Below are 18,539 nucleotides of genomic sequence, written 5' to 3' on the forward strand. Positions count from 1 at the left end.
GTCCCCTGTCTTTTGGCACTAAAAGAACCTGGAGTAATTTCCTGATCCGATCTGGTCTGTGGGGACCGGTTGGATGACTCCTTTTCTAGCAGCTTTAAAGCTTCTGCGGCTGCTATTTCCCTTTGACTGGGTGGTGGGTCCGGGATTCTCTTGGACGGTGGGGGTGAGTATGTGAATGGGATGGTGTAACCTCCGGCAATGATCCGAAGCACCCATCTGTCCTGAGTGATTGACTCCCAGGCTTTTAGGTGCTTGGCAAAACGACACCCGACTGGCTCCGGAGCAGCACAGCCGGGCAATCCCTCATGATGTGTGGGAGGCTGAAGAGCCACGAAAGGACTCGCGGTCTCCAGAATTGCGGGCCCTCTGCCGCCTCTGGGACGGCGTCTCCCTGAAAAATTTCCCCGTCCTCTGCCTCTGGACGGCGAATCTTCCTGCTGTTGGGAGAAAAACTTGCGAGATTTGCGGAACCACATTTTCCCCCCTCCTTTAGCCTTGGGATAAGGCCGAAAGGGAGTGGAATAACGGGCACCTACGGCAGATAAAGTTTTTCCCTCTTGCTCACAGCGGGTAAGGGTGTCTTTCACCTTGGGTCCAAACAGTGAGGACCCATCAAAGGGAGCGTCGGCGAAGGAAGACTTGAAGGCCTCCGCAAACTGACACAAGCGGAGCCAGGCTTGTCTCGTGAGCCACGCCTGTGCCTGCCGCTCTACCCGCCCCTTCGGCCGCATAGGAAATGAGCCTCATGGACGAGTTAGAAATTGACGTAAGGATAGCCAACTGAGAGCTAACGGACTGGGCTAGCTGCTCAGGTAGGTTACCCGAGAGCGAATCTGACAACTCCTTGACCAGATCCCTCTGAAGCCTGGTAAAATGTGCCAAATAATTCAGAGACCTTAAGGTAAAGGCCGCTGAAGTCAGGGTGCGCTTCCGTACCTATCCATACTCATAGACTCCTTATTAGGAGGATGGATGGACGTTGAAGCCTCTGCCACGCCCTGTTGTGTAGCAGATGCCACCACCATGGCACCTACAGCCACGCCTTTAGTAAGGATAAAAATTTATTTGGACGAGAAGGGACTGGTTCCACGGTATCTGGATGTTCCCACGCCCGACAAACTAAATCCAGAAGCTCGTCAAGGCGGAGACACCCAGGAGGCGGAGGGCTGAGCCCCAAAGGCCTTGAGGAGCACTGACTCGTCAGCAGAGGGGGGTTTGGATATCCAGCCGCCTCGTTGTTTGAGGATCTCTAAGATGTCTGCAAATGAGACATCATCCGAGGACGACTTCGGGACCCCTCTGCATCATCCATATCAGTGTCCGATGTAATAGACTCCGGGGAGCCCACGTGCTTCCTCTTGCACGATCTCTTCCTTGGGGGTTCCTCTGAAGACAACTCCGAAGAACCCTCAGGAGGAGGGAAACCCACACTGGGGGTAACCTCAGGCCTCGGGGCTCCGCTGGCTACGGACAGGGAACTGCCAAAGACCCAGTCTCCACGCCCAGGGAAGGCGCTGGTAAAACCGGAGAGATGGCCGAAGAGGACTTGGCCAAGGCACTCCTCATGGCCCTGAAAGCCGGACCCCAGAATCCTGGGAGTGTCCGGACTCGAGCCATGATAGCCGACGGAAGTCCCGCAGCCGAAGCACCGAGGGAGGCTCGAACCGAAAGCATAGGTCCCAAACATCACCCCCGGGTCCAGCCAAGAAGTCCGTACTAAACTCGGACCCGAAGGCCGGGTTGGAGTAAGGGTCGGAGCCGACCCTGAGATCTCCACCGGCTCCAACAGCACCTGCTCCGACGGAGCCAAGCGGTCGGAGGAGGAATGGCAATGGGTGGGCCAAGGTCATCGGCTCCAAACCAGCTGGGTCGGAACCGAAACAAATTTTTGGAAGACTGGGGACTGGAACAGTCTTTGGAGCACCCTGTCTATATCAGAATCCGACATCCTCGAAGACCGAGAGGAAACAGAACGGGTTCGAGAAGGCCTCTCCATCGGCCCCAAAGGGCTAGGGGACCGGCTCCGAGGCGACTCGATGAGTATCGGCGCCGAAGGAATACTCACAGCAGATTCCATCGGTGCCGAGGTAGACTTCGGCGCCGAGGAGGAAGTGTCTGAGCGGGCGACCCTTGTCGGCTCCGAGAGCAGTGGAGCCGACGAAGGTGACCCGCCTCTCGATGCCCCAGCCATCGGCTCCGAAGCCAGAGGAGTCGATACTGGTGGCATCGAGGCAGACCGTTCCAACCTCGGCTCCGAAGTCTTTGGAGCCGAAGGAGAGGCCTGCCTAAGTTTCTTGGCAGTCGGATCCGACGGACTGGTCGGAACCGAAGCTCTTTTCTTTTTGGCCGGAGCAGGAGAGGATGCCAAGGCTTCTTCAAAGGAAGGTTTAACTAACCCCTTAAGAATCAATTTATTTTTCCTCTCCTGGAGGACCCTTGAGGAAAAAGCATGACATACACTGCATGACTCCTGCAAGTGCTTTGCCCCGAGACAATATACACAGAGCGAATGATCGTCTGTGATAGACATTTTAAACCCGCATTTCGAACATTTTTTAAAGCCCGAAGGCCTAGGGGTTTGTGACATGATGTTACACAAATTTAGTCACTGACAGGAAAGTAAATCACTAAAGTCTTACTGATGATAAAGCTGAGCTTACAGTAATAGCTTAATGCACACACTTCCTGTAAAAAAAGAACAGGGAACTCTAAACCAACTATAAATTTACTAGAGACCCTGTAAGTAATTAAGGTTGATAGTCCGGGAAGGCCCTGGATGGAGGGGGGCCGAAAACAAACTCAACCCAATCACACACAACAATTTTACATCCAAATCGTACACAAAGTTAGCGATAGCCGTTAAAACAGCTTTTGTGAGCAAAAACAGCAAAAAACTGACAGAAAAGTTAGTTAATAAAACTACTCAGCCCAGCCAGCTCGAGACCACGTCTTCGCAGGGAAGCGGCAAACGAGATCTGGGGGACTGGTAGTGGTGCATCCTGGGATATAGTAAGCTTAGCCAATAAGAGACTTCGCTCTTTGGCATAAGCGTGCCGAGTCGGAGCCGAGGGATCGGCTCCGAACCCATCATTCAGAATGTAGGCGAGATAGGATCACATAACATCCCAAGAACAGTTAATACCACTTTCTTTAGTAATAAACATTAAAGTTACATACAATGAAATAATGCTAAACAACATCAGGCATGTTTCCCCTTCCTCTTGTAAGAGATCTCTGTTCTATTCCAGGTAAGGAGCCTACCTTTCTCTCTAGGTGCTTATCCAGCCTCGACAGTGCCTCACTTTCACCACCATGCCACATCACTGGTGGGGCATTTCTGGCTGAAAATCCTGCAACAATGAAAAAGATTATGTAGTCAGATACATACTGAAGACAGAAACACTCAGCCAACTACCACTTAGCATAAAAAAGTGCACCCTCACAAATATTCATGTTTCTTTTATTTGGTTGTGTAAAATTTCTTCAGTATTTGTTTTTTTTTGGCTTTTTTTTTTTTAAATATTCAAAATTTGAAAATATTTTGATTTAATATTTCTTTCACTTCCTCGGCCAATGTGCAATGTATATTCCTTTGTTAACTGGTATCCAAAAAAGGACTAGGACTAGTTTACATGTGGTTGTTGCAGAGGGTCTTTCAGACAGATGAGCCATTTAATACCATTTAGGCTCTGGTTTGTAGCACTTTTGGGGAAAAGCATAAACAAGTCATGGTTCAAATTCCATGTAATGTCACTTTCATAAAGTTATGTAGGCCTTTAAATCCAATCTAAGTTTTCTTCTATAGCCCTGCCGTATTCCACCATGGTGACAAAATGTAGAGGGCCAAAGTAATCTTAAGCAAAATGCCCTAATTAAACTCTTGTTACAGCACCTACAAGACACAAAAATGTCAAAACTCAAAGCCAGGATGCTTCCTGTTAGTGCAGCTGCCTCAAGCATGACTGTGTCATACTCACCTTGCAAAGCCCAGGGAAAATGTCAAGTACGGAGTGCAGGTAATAAAGGTCTTTCAAAAATTCTAGAAAATAACAGTGGGATCTGAGACTGTGAATGCAATCAGACTTTTCCAGTCACCAAAAACAGTGCTCCTGCTTATTTTATGGGTCATCTTTCAACCTACTCAGCCTGTAATAATCTAAACGCTGATATTATGCACAGATTGTGCTACTATCCATTAATTCATAATCTGTGGTATCAATTAGTAATAAAGCTAGTAATATTCTTGTCATGCACGATAAATTGATTTAGAAATTAGCCAAATTAACTCTTAAAATGAAAGTGGACTGCTTTGTCTTCATGAACATTATCACTTTGGTGAAATTTCTTACTACTGCACAGTGGACATCCCTCCAAGCAGCATCTTTTAAAACTTTTTTCTTTATCACAAAATACCTTCATGTATACACATTTTCTAAAATATTTAAATACACGTGTGCAAGCTGCACTTATCCATAAAAGTAGATGTTGTAATTTATCACTGCTACAGTGGTTGTTTCCTGCCTAAAAAACAACCAGCCAGCTTCAAAAAGCTCCGGCTCCCTCCCACTCCTTCACTCTGACTGCTGACTGGCTAATCCCAAGAAGGGAAATCAACAAACAGACAGAAGAGCCTAAAAGTCTTGAAACAACCAACCAATAAACAATAATAAAACATACACAGTAAAATAAATGCCTCTTACTTTATATCCCAGTAGTAACGATAAACAATAGCAGGCGATGAAGGGTGGATACAGCTATTGCAGCATTGAGGAATTCGAACAGCTACTGTTACAGCCAAGTGCGACTTACACAAGTGCATTATGTTCATCATTCCCACCACTGCAGTAGCCCTTAGGCCATATGGGTTAATTACCAATGCCTATCCAACCTGGGTGGAGGAAGGATATAGATCCAGGATCACCTGAAGAATGGTCCTAACAAAAGTTCAACCTGGGCCTAGGAAAGCAATCCAGTTTGTAATGCTTTGTAAAAGTATATACAGAGGACAACATCCAGAATACATCTTGAGTCCACTTTTTCCAGCATGACGTTGTAGAAACCAAGGCTCTAGAAGACTGAGTTGATACTGCCCAGAAAAGATCTGCCATAGTGGGACTAACAAAACACAATACCAGAGGACAGGCACCTGGAAACTGTCAGAACAAACAGTTTCTCTTTTCTGCCCCTTGATAAGGGATAAAAAGCAGATTCGTTTTTATAAGGGATTTAGCTCTGTCCCGATAGTACCAGAGCCAGAGCATGATCAAAGGGGTCCCCCTAAGCAGGATCCCCCATCCACACCAATATCCCATAACTTGGCAGTCTCTCCCCAACAACCATAAAACACTGTTCAACTACCATAAAATACTGTTCACACCTATCAATGTGCATATTTATTTTCTTCTTTACTTTAACACTCAGAGACATAGGCGCATGCAGTGACCGGCAGTGAAAGAGTTGCATTCTGAGTCCATAGTGTTAGTGTCTGGTGGTGGTGCTTGGTGTTTTAGTGGTTTTAGAAATGGATTTTTATAATTTTGTTATTCTGAGTACTTAAATTGTATTTATTACTTGCCTGCAGATTTAATTGGGCTGTATATCAAGAAAGCAGGATATAATACACTAGAGAAATGCTGCTGAATTTGAACTATGTGAGTGTAGTTTACACGAAAGTTTTTATACCACGGCTATCGAATGACATTTTGAGAAATCCTAACGAGACTGCAATGCAAAGAGGAACAACAAAAATAAGTGAGGTAAAAGAGGTATTTAGACTACACCTAAAGATACAGCAGCTTAATTGGACTCCTTTGGCTTTAATGATTATGGGGAATGGTCACTCAGAGTAAGAAAATGTACAAACTTCATGGAAATGTTAGCTTTCAAAAGAACTACAGACAGTGTTGCATCACGACTTTTACAAAGATGTGGGTTAGAGAGCATGACCAGGGCAACAATTTGTTTATCTATGGTTTTGGAATGCCACTTCGACTGGACCGAAAGGCTGAGAAGATGAGGAAAATTCAAGGTGGAAGAGGTGTGTTTATATTTGAACAAACACTAATTATGTGACTGTTTGAGAATGCATTTGTACACCAGATGATGAGCTTTTATCAGTATCTTTATGTCCTTTTTAACCTGCCACACGAGTTTATAACAATAGTGTATATTCATCCAAAGGCAAATGCTACTTCTGCCGCAAGCACCATCTTTGAGGTAGTGCAAAAGTTGCAGATGATTTCAACTGAAGCACCAAACTTCATATTGGGGGATTTTACTTAGGTATCCCTTAAAAAGAAACTTATAAACTTCTACTAATATGCCTCCTGTCCAACTAGGTGGGATAAGACATTAGGTCTTTGTTATGGATCAATAAAAGATACCTATAAATTCCTCCCATTACCTCCACTAGGCTCGGCTGATCGTAAGTGTGTGCAACTATTACCTATATATAAAATGGTTTTAAAGAAAGAAAAAAGTACAGATAAAGGACATAAGGATCTGGAATAAAGAGTCAGTACTTTGTTTGCAGGAATGTTATTACTGTCCTGACTGAAACATGTTAAAATGGTCCTGTGATGATGATGTGAACAAATTTGCTGGTGTAATATGTTCATATGCTGCTTTTTGCAGAGATATGATTGTACTATGGAAGCGAGTGAAAATTGATCCAAATAATAAGTCACGGATAGACAAATTTGTTAAGTCCAGCATACAGAAAAAGAAAAGTGATTTTAAGGAGGGAGAAATGTGTGATTTTCCTATAGCCACTTAGTAGCTGAAAATAGAAATTTTAAAAGCAAAACAGAAATATAAATCAGAATTGGAGAATAAGATGGTTGCAAATAACCTCGGATCAGTATGATCCAGTATGAAAATTGTAGTAGGCCATTGGAACTCAAAGAATAGTAGTCAGTTTACCATGAGAAAGGTGCAACATATTTACATAACAGCCTGTGACAGCCCACTAGATGCAAGGATCCCTTTTCAGAAACAGCCCAGGAGCACTTTCTGGTGAGAGTCACATATAAGACAATGACTGAGTGAATCAAACCCTGCACCACAGGATCCAGCTGATTAACAGCTTATTTCCTTACTCATCTGCATTAACTGTCAGACAAATAGCTGAAGCCAAAATGCAGTGCATTTCACACCCATGTGCCTGCAAAAAATCTAGCTAAATTATAAAAGGGATTCATAGTTAAGATATTAATATTAAGCATGTAAACTTCATGATATCCAGTTTATTCACAGCAAATAAACATGCTAACCGTCAACAAAACAAGGAAACCACGGATCATACAAAATGCCATGATTCATATGACTATGCTCCTGTTTACAGGTTCACAGGTTTACATCAGATTATTAGGCTAACACCTTAACAGCCTTTACAAACCAAGCCAATATAACCCTATTTTACCCAAAATATGGCCACGAGGGGGCAGGAGGATGACATGTATTTTACAGACTGCCCCTGTCTATAAGGGTGCTATCCTAGGTGTTAATTTGGGATTCCCCATCCATTCCAAACTGCGTTTAAAGAGGGCCAGGGAAGGGCTCTGCTGAACTTTAATAGAATGCCTGTTCCAAAGAAGGGGCAAACTCTTGAAACACAAACCTGTCTTTCCAGCATGTTTTGTTTAAGCCGCTGACTAAGTTTAGATCCCTAGATCAGGTGACCCTCTTGCTGTGCAGATGTACAGTAGCTCCATCGGGGCTGGACTTGTGAGTGCCTTTGTCAGGCATATGTCTCCCCTTAATAATCAGAAGGAGAGAAAGTATCTGCATAGGACATGTTGCTTACACACTGTATTTTCTTTGTGAGTAACCTCTGAGGTCACTCCAGCTGCTGTAAGTGCCAAGTCAAGTACATGACAAATGGCATACTGTTCTCAATTATTGGTTTAATGAGGGCTGAGTGCAGCAGGACTACAATTTCCTTTGATCTGGATGCCATACCTTTGCTTATAAGTTGTGCCACAAAGATTTTTCTCACCGCTGTGGACACATGGAGGTCAAAGGTCAAGCCACTATCCAACTGTGTACCTAGATCTCTCACATCTGATTCTACTTTTAGGGGTGTGCTACTGATGTTACAGTTTGCAGTGATATCTGACTTCTCAAAGGGTATGATCATGCATTTTTTCTCATTTAGTTTTAGGCCATGGTTCTGGCACCAATCATTTGATTGATCTACACCCTCCTGAATGATATCTACATCATTGGAGATTCAATGGTTGCCCCCCAGCTTGCAGTCATCGGCAAACTTCGTCATCCAGAGGCCTTTCACATTAGCTTTAACCTCCAGCACTGAGCTCTGTGGCACACCACGAGTAAGTGGCCTCTTGCTGGATCTGGATTCACCCAATTTAACCACGTGTCCTATCCATGAGCCAATTGGCTATCCATTTGGTGATGCAGGGATTTATGCCCAGTTAAATACCTGAGTGGGGAATTGTGTCAAATTCGTTGGCCAGATCAAGGTAGGTGGCATTTACTGTTTTACCCTTATCCATGGCCTTAGTGACTTTCTCAAATAAATCCACCAGATTCAGTAGGCATGACCTGCCCTTGAGAATGATGAACTGGGTCAGGTCCAGTGTTTGCAGGTTTCCTATGTCATTATTTATCAGGTCCATGATTACTCTTTCTATGACATTACATACAAGACTAGTCAAACTTATAAGCCTGTAATTTCCTAGGTCAGTATATGGTCCTCCTTTATGCAGAGGCATGACTGTTGTTGCCCCCGACTCTATTGGGACAAATCCAGTCAGGAGGATGCAGATAAAAAGAGATCCTAATGGGCCTGATAAGTTCCGATTTAAGCTGTTTAAGAAGCAACCTGATATATCATCAGGTCACACTGAAGCCATGTTTTCACAGAGCACAGTGACAACCTGTTCTTTGGTAATAATTGGCGTTACAGTGGTGGAAGCTATTTCTCTGGGAGAACTGGGGGTCACAGTGAGATGAAATTTAAGACAAATTTATCAGCCATCAGATTTGCTATATCTTCTAGCTGAGTGAGTACAGGTGATGGCATCTACAACCAGTTCTGCACATTGCTGGGTCTTGCCCTTAAGACTGCGGACATAACTAAAAAATGCCCTATGGTTATCCTTAGATTTGGAGGCTATTTTTTGCTCAACGTCTGCTTTGAGAGGCTTGACTAGTTCCCTGATACACTTGTTTAGACCAATAAAGGCATTTTTGCTCTGTTGTACACATTCTCTCATTTCTTGACAAGATTTTCTATCTTTCTTTTGTTGTACAACCCATTAATACCAAAGGTCCATCAGGGTGCCCTGTTTTGTGGTTTGACCTGGGTTTATTTTGATATGATACTGCCGTTTGTTTGCAGTTGTTTATATGGCTGTACAGGGCATTTGTGGATGCCTCTGCATAGACTTCTGTCTTTCCTGGATTTGGGGGAGCTTGGAAACTAGCTATGCCCTACCTTAATAGAGGGTAATTTACCTTAGAGAAGTTCATTAGTTCTGGGGGTTAGGTGGGGAGACTAGTTTTAACTTTAGTTCAAGGAGACCACTTTGTGATCTGATCTTACCACTGATGGACATCACTCGGGGGGGGGGGGGGAATGCAGTGCTCTTCCTTATTTGTGAGTATCAGATCTAGGATATTTGTTCCCTTAGTGGAAGTACAGACTAGCTGCTCCAGGGTATTTAAATTTACAAAGTCAAGAAATCCTTACGCGTGCATGTTGGTGGTCATGTATGCCTCCCAATTAATGGAGGAGTAGTTAAAATCAGCATAAGTATGGTACTGGGCTGGATAATGAGTGATTCTAGTAACTTTAGGTATGATACATGGGTTTCCCGGTTCATGGTGGGGGACCTGTAGCTAGTAAGAATATGGTAATGGATTTTTCTCATGGATAGTTCAACATGGAATAGCTCAAGCATGTCATTGTTTGACCAGCCCTGAGGTGTGCTTATCCTTTATGCAACCAGATACATCTCTGCTGCCTTTTGTTCTTTCATGTTCACTGGGTAGTCAGAGTAAGAAAGGCAGTCTAGCCATGCACTGCCAGAGCACTTTCCACGTCTTTGAACTAAGTTTCTGTAATTGCACAGACGTCCGTACTCTCCAGGGTGAGGAGAGTTTCTAGGGAATACAGTTCTTGATGAAACTCCTAGCAATCAGCAGTAACACATTTAGCTTGTCCTGAGTATCTTTTGTTATGCTGGAAGGTTTATCTGTTTGACAATGCCTAAAAAAGGCACTATAGGGGTGGAAAATGTTTTGGCCAATACTGGAAAGCCTAGAGGTGACAGGTGAAGACCATCCCTGGCAAAGCAGTATGGCCTCAACCATGTCCTCCTACACTGACAAGTATTGAACCCCTTTGGAATGACACCAGCAGCTAGGGATACTGTTAAAGTTGATCAATTTCTGCTGGTATTGTGGCATCATCCTTGAAGACTTATTTACAGAAGTATTTATATTAATGGTTATTTGCTGTCTTAGATTACTTCTTGTTAACTGTTGTTTTATATGTTGCTGGACAATTTGCAGAATAAGAATTTCATTGTACTTTGTGACATTGTCTCTAGCACATATGACAAGAAAGTTGAATTGAAATGAAGACAGCAGAATACTGCTCAATGCTAAGCTCATACCTGCCTGTGACACATATTATGAGAGCTCAATCATGTCTTTCCTTCATATAGTCCAAAGAAATATGTCTCCGGTTATTCACACCCACATGGACTATGACTGAGTCATACTGGTTAAGGGAAAGATGGCCTGAGTGCTTGTGTGATCTGGTGGACCCTGGCCCTCGACAGGCAACTCAATGTAACCTTCTCCTTACCCAGCCTTGTAAGACGGACATCAGTGTGTCTCACAATGGAATCTCCTATGACCAGAATACTGAGTTGTAGTATGTTTTGTCTTATGGGCTTGGTAGTTGAGACGCAATGAGATGTGGCTTTATGTGTTATCATGGGAATTTTCTTGTCTGTGTGCACCTGAGAGGCCTTTGAGATTTGGGTAAGTTACATGTCAGCATCTCCGCAAATGTGGGTGTATGTGTGTGGTCCTTTGTGAGTGATGTGTGCGAGCTGCTGACAACCTGTTTGTTGCTTTTTGTGTCTGTATGTGAGAATCTAGCCTCCAGTGTCAATGTGTAACTACCTCTCTCACATACTGTCTGTTTGAGAATTAAATGGTTTTCAGTGTACATAAGGCAACTGCTACATTGCCTCAGGATGCCCATGTCGATGAAGTTGGATGCAGAGATAACAGGAAAGTGGCCATCCATAGATCATCATCTTTTGGCTTTTCCCATTAGGGGTCGCCACAGCAGATAATCTCTTTCCACTTCTTCCTATCCTCTGCATCTTGCTCTGTCACACCAACCGCCTGCATGTCCTCTCTCACCACGTCCATAAACCTTATCTTAGGCCTTCCTCTTTTCCTCTTACCTGGCAGCTCCATCCTTAGCATCTTTTTCCCCAATATACCCATCATCCCTCCTCAGCACATGTCCAAACCAACGTAATCTCGTCTCTCTTGCTTTGTCTCCAAACTGTCCAACATGAGCTGACGGTCTAATATACGGATTCCTAATCCTATCCATCCTAGTCACACAGAGTGCAAATCTTAACATCTTTAACTCTGCCACATCCAGCTCGGACTCCTGCCTTTTTGTCAATGCCACTGTCTCCAACCCATATAACATAGCTTGTCTCACTACCCTCTTGTAGACCTTCCCTTTCACTCTTACTGGTACCAGTCTGTCACAAATCACTCCTGACACTCTTCTCCACCCATTCCACCCTGCCTGTACTCCCTTCTTCACCTCTCTTCCACATTCACCATTACTCTGAACTGTTGATCCCAAGTACTTAAACTCGTCCACCTTTACCAACTCTACTCCCTGCATCCTCACCATTCCTCTACCCTCCCTCTCATTTACACACATATTCTGTCTTAGCCCTGCTGACCTTCATTCCTCTGCTCTCTAGAGCATATATATCTCCACCTCTCTAGAGTCTCCTCAACCCAATTCCTACTCTCACTACAGATCACAATGTCATCTGCAAACATCATAGTCCACAGGGCCTCCTGTCTGATCTCATCTGTCAACCTGTCCATCACCACTGCAAATAAGAAAGGACTCAGAGCTGATCCTTGATGTAATCCCACCTCCACCTTAAATGGATCCATCACTCCCACTGCAGTCCTCACCACTGTCACACTACCCTCGTACATATCCTGTACCACTCTTACGTACTTCTCTGCCACTCCCGACTTCCTCATACAATTCCACAACTCTTCTCTAGGCACCCTGTCGTATGCTTTCTCCAAGACTACAAAGACACAATGCAACTCATTCTGACCTTCTCTGCATTTCTCCAATAACACTCTCAGAGCAAACATTGCATCTGTAGTGCTCTTTCCTGGCATGAAACCATACTGCTGATCACTAATCATCACCTCCCTTCTTAACCTAGCTTCTACTACTCTTTCCCATAACTTCAAGCTGTGACTGATCAATTTTATCCCTCTGTAGTTACTGCAGCTTTGCACATCACCCTTCTTCTTAAAGATAGGTACCAAAACACTTTTTCCCCACTCCTCAGGCATCCCCTGACTTTCCAAAATTTCATTAAACAATCTGGTTAAAAATTCCACTGCAATTTCTCCTAAGCACCTCCATGTTTCCGTTGGTATGTCATCTGGGCCAACAGCCTTTCCATTCTTCATCCTCTTCATAGCTATCCTTACTTCCTCCTTGCTAATCTGTTTCACTTCCTGATTCACTATCCCCACATCATCCAACCTTCTCTCTCTCATTCTCTTTATTCATCAGCCTCTCAAAATACTCTTTCCATCTACTCAACACACTCTCCTCTCTTGTGAGTACCTTTCCCTCACTATCCTTTATCACCCTTACTTGCTGCACATCTTTCCCAGCTCTGTCCCTCTGTCTAGCCAATCGGTACACGTCCTTTTCTCCCTCTTTAGTGTCCAATCTCTCATACAACTCTCCATATGCCTTATTCTTAGCTTTCGCCACCTCTCTCTTTGCCATGCGCCTCATCTCCTTATACTCATGTCTACTTTCTTCATCTCTTTGACAATCCCACTTCTTTGCCAGCCTCTTCCTCTATATACTCTCTTGTACTTCCTCATTCCACCACCAGGTCTCCTTGTCCTCCTTCCTCTGTCCAGATGTCACACCAAGCACCTTTCTAGCAGTCTCCCTTACTAGTTCTGCTGTAGTTACCCAGCTATTCGGTAACTCTCCACTGCCTCCCAGTGCCTGTCTTAACTCTTCCCTAAACTCCACTTCACAATCACCCTTTTTTAACTTCCACCATTTAATCCTTGGCACGGCTTTCACACTCCTCCTCCTCTTCTTGATCACCAACGTCATCCTACAGACCACCATTCTATGCTGCTTAACTACACTTTCCCCTGCCACCACTTTACACTCTCCAATTTCCTTCAGACTGGCCCTCCTACATAGGATACAATCCACCTGTGTGCATCTTCCTCCACTCTTGTACGTCACCCTATGCTCCTCCCTCTTCTTAAAATATGTATTCACCACAGCCATGTCCATCCTTTTCGCAAAATCCACAATATGATGCAGGTCCTAATGTATACTTGCAAGGTATAGGAGTGTAATCTGCCACCAACAACCAGCGATGCTGCCTAGCAGCCAAAACAGATGCTCTCCAGGCAGCGATAGTCCTTGGTGCTATAACAATGTAAGGCAAGGTAGAACTAAACAGTCCTGACTAAATGTGTAAATGATGCTCACTTCTCTCAAATCAGACGCCCTGTAAGTAATGAGGAACTGAGGTAAAATTCTGAGGTGTTTTATAGATAAATTTCAATTTCTGGTGACTGCAAATATACAAGACACCAGTAACCACATGAACATGAAAAGCAGCTTCATGCAAACGTGAGGTTTACATACAATCAGCTAACACTAACTATGCCCTAGCCAATCAGATAAGCAAACAATGAGCTTTCCAACAGCAATTCCCATCTCAGATAGCTGAAATCAGCCCTCTCCAGCCACAGGAGTGCAGACTTTGACCCTCTTAATGTCAAATGACTGGTCTGCAGCCCAAATGTTAAGGAACCACAAACAGAAGCCTAATACTAAGAAACACTAGATGCAATATAGGTCAGTGCAGAACAGCAGCCCTTAAAAGCAGTTTGAAAATGCAACTTTAAACACTAAAGAAAAAAAAAGCACAGTAAACTTTCACAGTGTAATGAAAATAAGCAATGCATCCAGATGTTTGTGTCTGTACAGGGCACTGGCATGGCAAGCAGCTCCGTGCCAATGTGCTGAATTTATACCAGCACTAGAAACACAGAAAAAGTACAGTTGTGTACCTACCATAAATGTAGATGTTAGAGTGTATTCACTGTTGCAGTCATTACACTTGGGTTATCCTGCTGGCAGGCTACCCGCAGTCGGCCTGAACTCCAAAGTCCTGGTTCGGCGTCGGTTGCTGTCGCCTCTTCCCTGACGTCAGTGCGCCAGGGGTATAAAAGATGCAGCCGATGCCAATTTCTTCAGTTTTTCTTGCCCCAGATGTCAGGTGCCCCCAAAAGGGTAGGCTAAAAATTCTGCTTATAAAAAAGCATGCACTAACATAAACATTACCTTCATCTACATACAAATACACCACATAGGTTGTATAGATTAGAGAAGCACAGAGAAGTCCAAGCAATGAAAGGGGGATGGTGGGAGGGTAACCTGGACTGCAACAGTGAATACACTTGAACATCTACATTTATGGTACCTACACAACTGTACTATGTTCATCGTGTTTCACTGTTGCAGTCATTACACTTGGGTTGAATCCCAAAGCTGAGGTTGGGTGGCTGGGCCTAAATAGAATTAGGAGAGGCTATGAGGCCCTGCAGAACTGCAGTGGCAAAGCCTGCTCTGGATTTAGAGTAAAAAGGCAAGTGGTAGTGCTTTGTAAAAGTGTGCACTGAAGTCCAAGTTGCAGCCTCCAAAATATCCTTGGCTGGTACTCCTCTGAGGAAGGCTGCTGAAGTGGCTCCTGCTCTGGCTGAATGTGGCCTAATGCCCTTAGGCACTGATTTGCCATGTTGTGAATAGCAGAAACGAATGCAGTGGCCTATCCATTTTGAAATAGTCTGCTTTGAAATAGCCTTTCCTTGTGATCCTGCAGCATATGACACTAAAAGTTGCTCAGTCTTTCTGAAAGCTTTAGTTTTGTCCAAGTAGAAGTGTAACTGTCTGTGTATGTCCAAAGAATGCAGAAGTCTCTCCCCTTTATTCTGTGGGTTTGGATAAAAGGTAGGCAAATGGATGGTTTGGTTAAGAGCCACACTGGACACTACCTTCGGCATAAATGTTGGGTTTGTCCTTAGAGAAACCCTGTCCGGATGGAAAATAATAAAAGGTTCCACAGCCATTAATGCCTGTAACTCTGAGACTCTTCTTGCTGAAGTGATTCCTAGGAGCAGAGCTGTTTTCCATGATAAGAATTTTATCTCAGCTGTACTGGCTGTCTCAAAAGGAGGCGGTGTGAGCTTTTCCAAGACAAAATTGAGGTCCCATGCAGGTATTTGTGCCCTCCTTGGAGGTCTTATGTTTTTGGCCCCTCTGAGGTACTGCCTTAGCAGTGGATGTGAAAAAAATAGGTGGATCTGTATTGTAATGAGCTGAAATGGCAGAGGCATGGATCTTAATTGATGAGAAGGATAGGCCTTTGTTCAGCATCTCAGTTAGGTATTGTAAAATCTGAGAAATATTTGGTACAAGCGTGTCAATTCCTTGTGCCTGGTTCCAAGCACAGAATCTCTTCCATTTTTCTGCATAAGATTTTCTGGTGCTGGGCCTCCTGGCCTCCAAAATAACATCCATAACTGCTTTAGAGAGAGGTATGTTCTGAATGGTTACATTATCCGCCATGCAGCCAGATTTAGGGTTCTGAGTTGGCTGTGCAGGATCTGATGGTTTTGTTGGGTCAGTAAATGAGGAATTTGAGGTAATGTCCAGGCAGGGCCTTGAGACAAGCTCTTTAAGATTGGGTACCAGTGCTGGCATGGCCAGTCCGGGGCAATCAGTATCATTTTTGGCTTCTCGTGTCTGACCTTTAGGAGTACCTTGGGGGGGGGGGGGGGAGGCAGTGGAGGAAAGGCATATACTGTAAGGGTTTTCCAGCTGAATGACAGAGCATCCACTTTCCATGCTTGTTTGTGATAAATCCCTGTGCAGAATCTCTGTAGTTGGCAGTTGTGAGGGGAGGCAAATAGATCTATCTCTGGGCATCCCCATTTCCTTGTTATCATGCTGAAGATTTGTGGATCTAGTTTCCACTCGTGAGGACCCATGAGGTTTCTGCTTAGTTCGTCTGCCAGAGTATTTATCTTTCCTGGCAGGAATTGTGCTTGCAGGTGTACTTGATAAGTCAATGCGGTGTTCCACAAAATCATGGCTTGTCTGCAGAGGGGGTAAGAATGTGTGCCTCCCTGCTCGTTTATGTACCACATGACTGTAGTATTCTGTCTTTAATCAGCAGTTGTCCTGGTTGAAGTAGATCCTTGAAGGCTGTCAGGGCATTCTGTACAGCTAGCATCTCTTTTTGATTGATATGAAGATGCATTTGGCTTGCGGGCCATGTGCCCTGAATACATTTTCCTGCCATGTAGGCCCCCCAGGCATAATCTGATGCATACGTTGTTAGTGTCTGCTTGGCTGTGGGTAAAGTGAATGGCTGTCCCTTGTTGTGGCGACAGGCCTGTGCCCACCACTGAAACTCCTGTTGCAGGCAGGGAATGAGGGTAATTAATGTTTCCAGGCTGTGGCAATGTTGAGTCCAAACACTTTTTAGATACCATTGTAACTTCCTCATATGCAGTCTTGCATATGGAATTAGCAGAATGCAGGATGCCATGAAGCCCAAAGCGTGCAGAATTTTTCTTGCAGATAACTGGGTCTCTGTTGCCATCTTTTCGAAGTAAGAAGTCAGTTGCCTTTGTATGGCGTGAGATAAGCCATCTGGGAAGTTGTATTTAAGTTTGCTCCCAGGAATATTATCTCTTGAGAGGGTACTAGTTTTCATTTCTTTTTGTTTACTGTGAACCCTAGGCAAATTAGTAATCTTTTTACAAACGCCAGATGCTTCAGTAGAATATCTTTGTTCTCTGCTTGAACAAGGCAGTCGTCCAAGTAGGGATATATTTGAATTCCTCTTTGTCTGCAAAATGCAATTACTTGTGTCAGGCATTTTGTGAAGACCCTGGTTTAGTAGATAAGCCAAAGGGCAGTGCAGAGAATTGGTAGTGCATTGAGCCAGCTATGAATCTGAGGTATCTTCTGCAAGACTGTCTGATTGGGACATGCAGGTATGCCTCTTTGAGGTCCAAAGTTACAAGCCAAGCCTTCTTGTCCAGCATGGGCAGAAGCTGCTGCAGAGTCAACATTTTGAATCTTGGAATGTCCAGAAAAGTGTTTAGGATAGGCAGGTCCAGTACTGGTCTCCAGGCTTTGTCCTTTCTGGGTACTAAGAAAAGTCTTGAGTAAAATCCTTGTCCCTGCTCTTGCTGTGGTACTCGCTGAATAGCCCTCATGTCCATGAGAGATGAAACTTGCTTTTGTGCCTCTGCCCATTGATTGTGCGGCAGGTCTGGCATACCTTTTGCCTTTGGAAGGGTGTGAAGTGGAACCTGTAGCCCTGAGAGACTATATTTAACACCCATTTGTCCTGGGTGATCATGTGCCAATTTTGTGAAAAAAGTGTTAGCTTTCCCCCGAAAGGTGCTGTCAAAAGATAAGTGCTTGGCATTGGCAGAGGAAAGTCATTGGGACTGTTTCCTATATGGCTGTGATTTGTCTTCTCTGCTTTTGGAAGAAGAAGCACCCCATTGTTTGGGCCTGTATGAGCCTTGGGGCTGGGGTCTGCATCTAGGGCGTCTGTATCTGCCTCTTTGTGGCCTGTCTGACACTGGAAAGGACCAATTCTTAGAAGGCCAGTTCCGGCTAAATCTGGGTGGCTGTACCTGTAAGACATCCTATGCTGTCTGCATAGATTTCACTTTATCCTCCATTTTCTTCAACACCTCTTCTGCCTTAACACCAAACAAAGTATCATGCTGTAATGGAGCATCCAATAATTTTTCTTTAACATGATCAGGCAGATCCTGTTCCTTTAACCAAGCATGCCTTCTAATGACAGAACCTGTAACAGCGGCCCTGCAAGAGGCCTCCAGTGAATCAAAACCACATTCCAAAGTATGCTTTCCCACTTGGTTCAGCTACATGCAATAAATCCTGCATCTCCTTGTTTTCAGAACATTCAGAATTTGTCAACATTTTCTGTTTTAGCAGTGACATTAAGTACTGCTGATATTTAAGCATATGAAACTGACAATTTAAAGCCCTTACAACCAAGGTAGCAGAAGTGTAAACTATTTCCCCCCATCTGTCTAGTGCCCTAGAATCCCTATCCGAGGGGATGGGGCTTTTTGCAGTGGAAGCCTTGACCCCTTTGGGACCATGAGAAATA

At 44.3% G+C, this 18,539-nt stretch overlaps 1 protein-coding gene across 2 annotated transcripts in view; it reads right to left on the reverse strand.

The window, feature by feature from the left end:
• CRY2 (cryptochrome circadian regulator 2) overlaps window positions 1-18,539 on the reverse strand; it is a 526,322-nt gene that overhangs the window by 415,887 nt on the left and 91,896 nt on the right. For both annotated transcript variants that reach the window (XM_044082571.1, XM_044082570.1), the window contains exon 5: window positions 3,262-3,350. In XM_044082571.1, the coding sequence (XP_043938506.1) occupies window positions 3,262-3,350 (89 nt within the window). The remainder of the gene's footprint in view (window positions 1-3,261; window positions 3,351-18,539) is intronic.

Source organism: Protopterus annectens, chromosome 9.part0, assembly GCF_019279795.1.
Source record: "Protopterus annectens isolate FY-2018-M chromosome 9.part0, PAN1.0, whole genome shotgun sequence".
Classification (NCBI taxonomy): Eukaryota; Metazoa; Chordata; order Ceratodontiformes; family Protopteridae; genus Protopterus; species Protopterus annectens.